Here is a 1358-nt window from a genome sequence, read left to right as displayed (position 1 = left end):
TAATGAACTTGAATCACCCTGTCACTAATAATCTGCAATAATGCAGATCTGGCGCCAGCTGCAGGACGCTCAACATCCAGCAAACTTCATTCAGTATCATCACTGTTTCACATTGTGTCTCTGATTCCATGCTGTTTTAAACGCTAAATTAAAGACACGCAAATAAGTCCTTTGTCATTTATTTGAATGGAACTGATGAGATATTGAAGTGATTTTGTACCTAACAGGAATCATAGCTCTGTTCCCTCCAAAGACAGCTTCTGTATATAAGGAGGATCACCGGGGTTTGAAGCAGAAGATCTGAGAAACAACTGCTCAAGACACATTAAACAATCATTTCATGATATTTATCATAATTTAGCACCAATTTTATTTTTAGTATATCAGCTGATGCATTATATTTACGAACAATACAGAAGAACTATAAAAATAAAAAGAGCAAAAATCTGCAATCACTGTGATAAGATATAAAATCAGCTGAAACACAATGCTGCTAAACATATTTATTGATTCAAGACAATGAATAAAACAAAAAAGCCTTTGGCCACAACTGTGTGAATCGACAATATCATATTACAGTGTTTATTTCACAATGTTTACCACAGCGTCAACAATAACAGGCCATTTATTAATCTCTCGAGTTCACAGTTCAGTTGTGTCAGGAGTAAAATAACGAAGAGTTAGCCAAGAGATGATCAGTTTTACTTAATGGCTTTAATTTAGACCAAACTAAAGTTTCTGAACCTGACTTAAAAAGTAAATACCTGTACTAAAGAAATAACTAACGGTAGTGCCCCTGAAATACTGAACATGAAATAAGGTACTGTTGTAGTAAATTGCACTCATATAAGCAATAAGAAAATATTGAAACGGACAGTCATTTAACAAGCACTCGAGTTAATGTCAAACCTCATCATATCTGCCTAAAGCACTGAAGTCTGTCAGGTAAGACATGAGCTTACTGAGCTTTCCTGATCGGAGATTGCGTGAATATTTAGCTTATATACAGTATGTGGACGTACAATTCAACACAGTTTAACAGTGAAATGGTCAGATATTAGTAGTGTGGGATTCTTTGCATCACGTCTAAGTGTGGTTTTCCTCACAAACAGCTGGTGTGTCGATCTCTGAGATCTTGTTGCTCTCGTGGGTTTATGAGTCACACTGTGTCAAAGATTCGAACATGTTTCTGCAGACCATGCTGTTTTCATCGGCACTTTTCCCAGCAGAACCGGTCTGATCTGGTCTTTCCTCTCTGAAACTACAACAGCAATATCAAACCATACAAGTCTTCAACTTGAACAGTCAATCCGTCATATGTTTTTATCATTCATGTCATTTATAATGGCAACAATATA

General features: G+C 36.2%; 1 protein-coding gene across 1 annotated transcript in view; it reads right to left on the bottom strand.

Annotated features, from left to right (window-relative positions):
- Positions 1-494: 494 nt before the first annotated feature.
- LOC107573826 (GTPase IMAP family member 8-like) overlaps positions 495-1358 on the bottom strand; it is a 3589-nt gene continuing 2725 nt past the window's right edge. Inside the window, exon 3 of the mRNA XM_016260278.1 lies at positions 495-1261. Coding sequence (XP_016115764.1) covers positions 1153-1261 — 109 coding nt within the window. The 3' untranslated portion in view covers positions 495-1152. The remainder of the gene's footprint in view (positions 1262-1358) is intronic.

The sequence above is a fragment of the Sinocyclocheilus grahami genome, unplaced genomic scaffold, assembly GCF_001515645.1.
Source record: "Sinocyclocheilus grahami isolate Dianchi unplaced genomic scaffold, SAMN03320097.WGS_v1.1 scaffold2044.1, whole genome shotgun sequence".
NCBI lineage: Eukaryota > Metazoa > Chordata > Actinopteri > Cypriniformes > Cyprinidae > Sinocyclocheilus > Sinocyclocheilus grahami.
The sequence above is the reverse complement of the archived record's forward strand: the minus strand, read 5'-3'. Positions and strand labels throughout refer to the sequence as shown.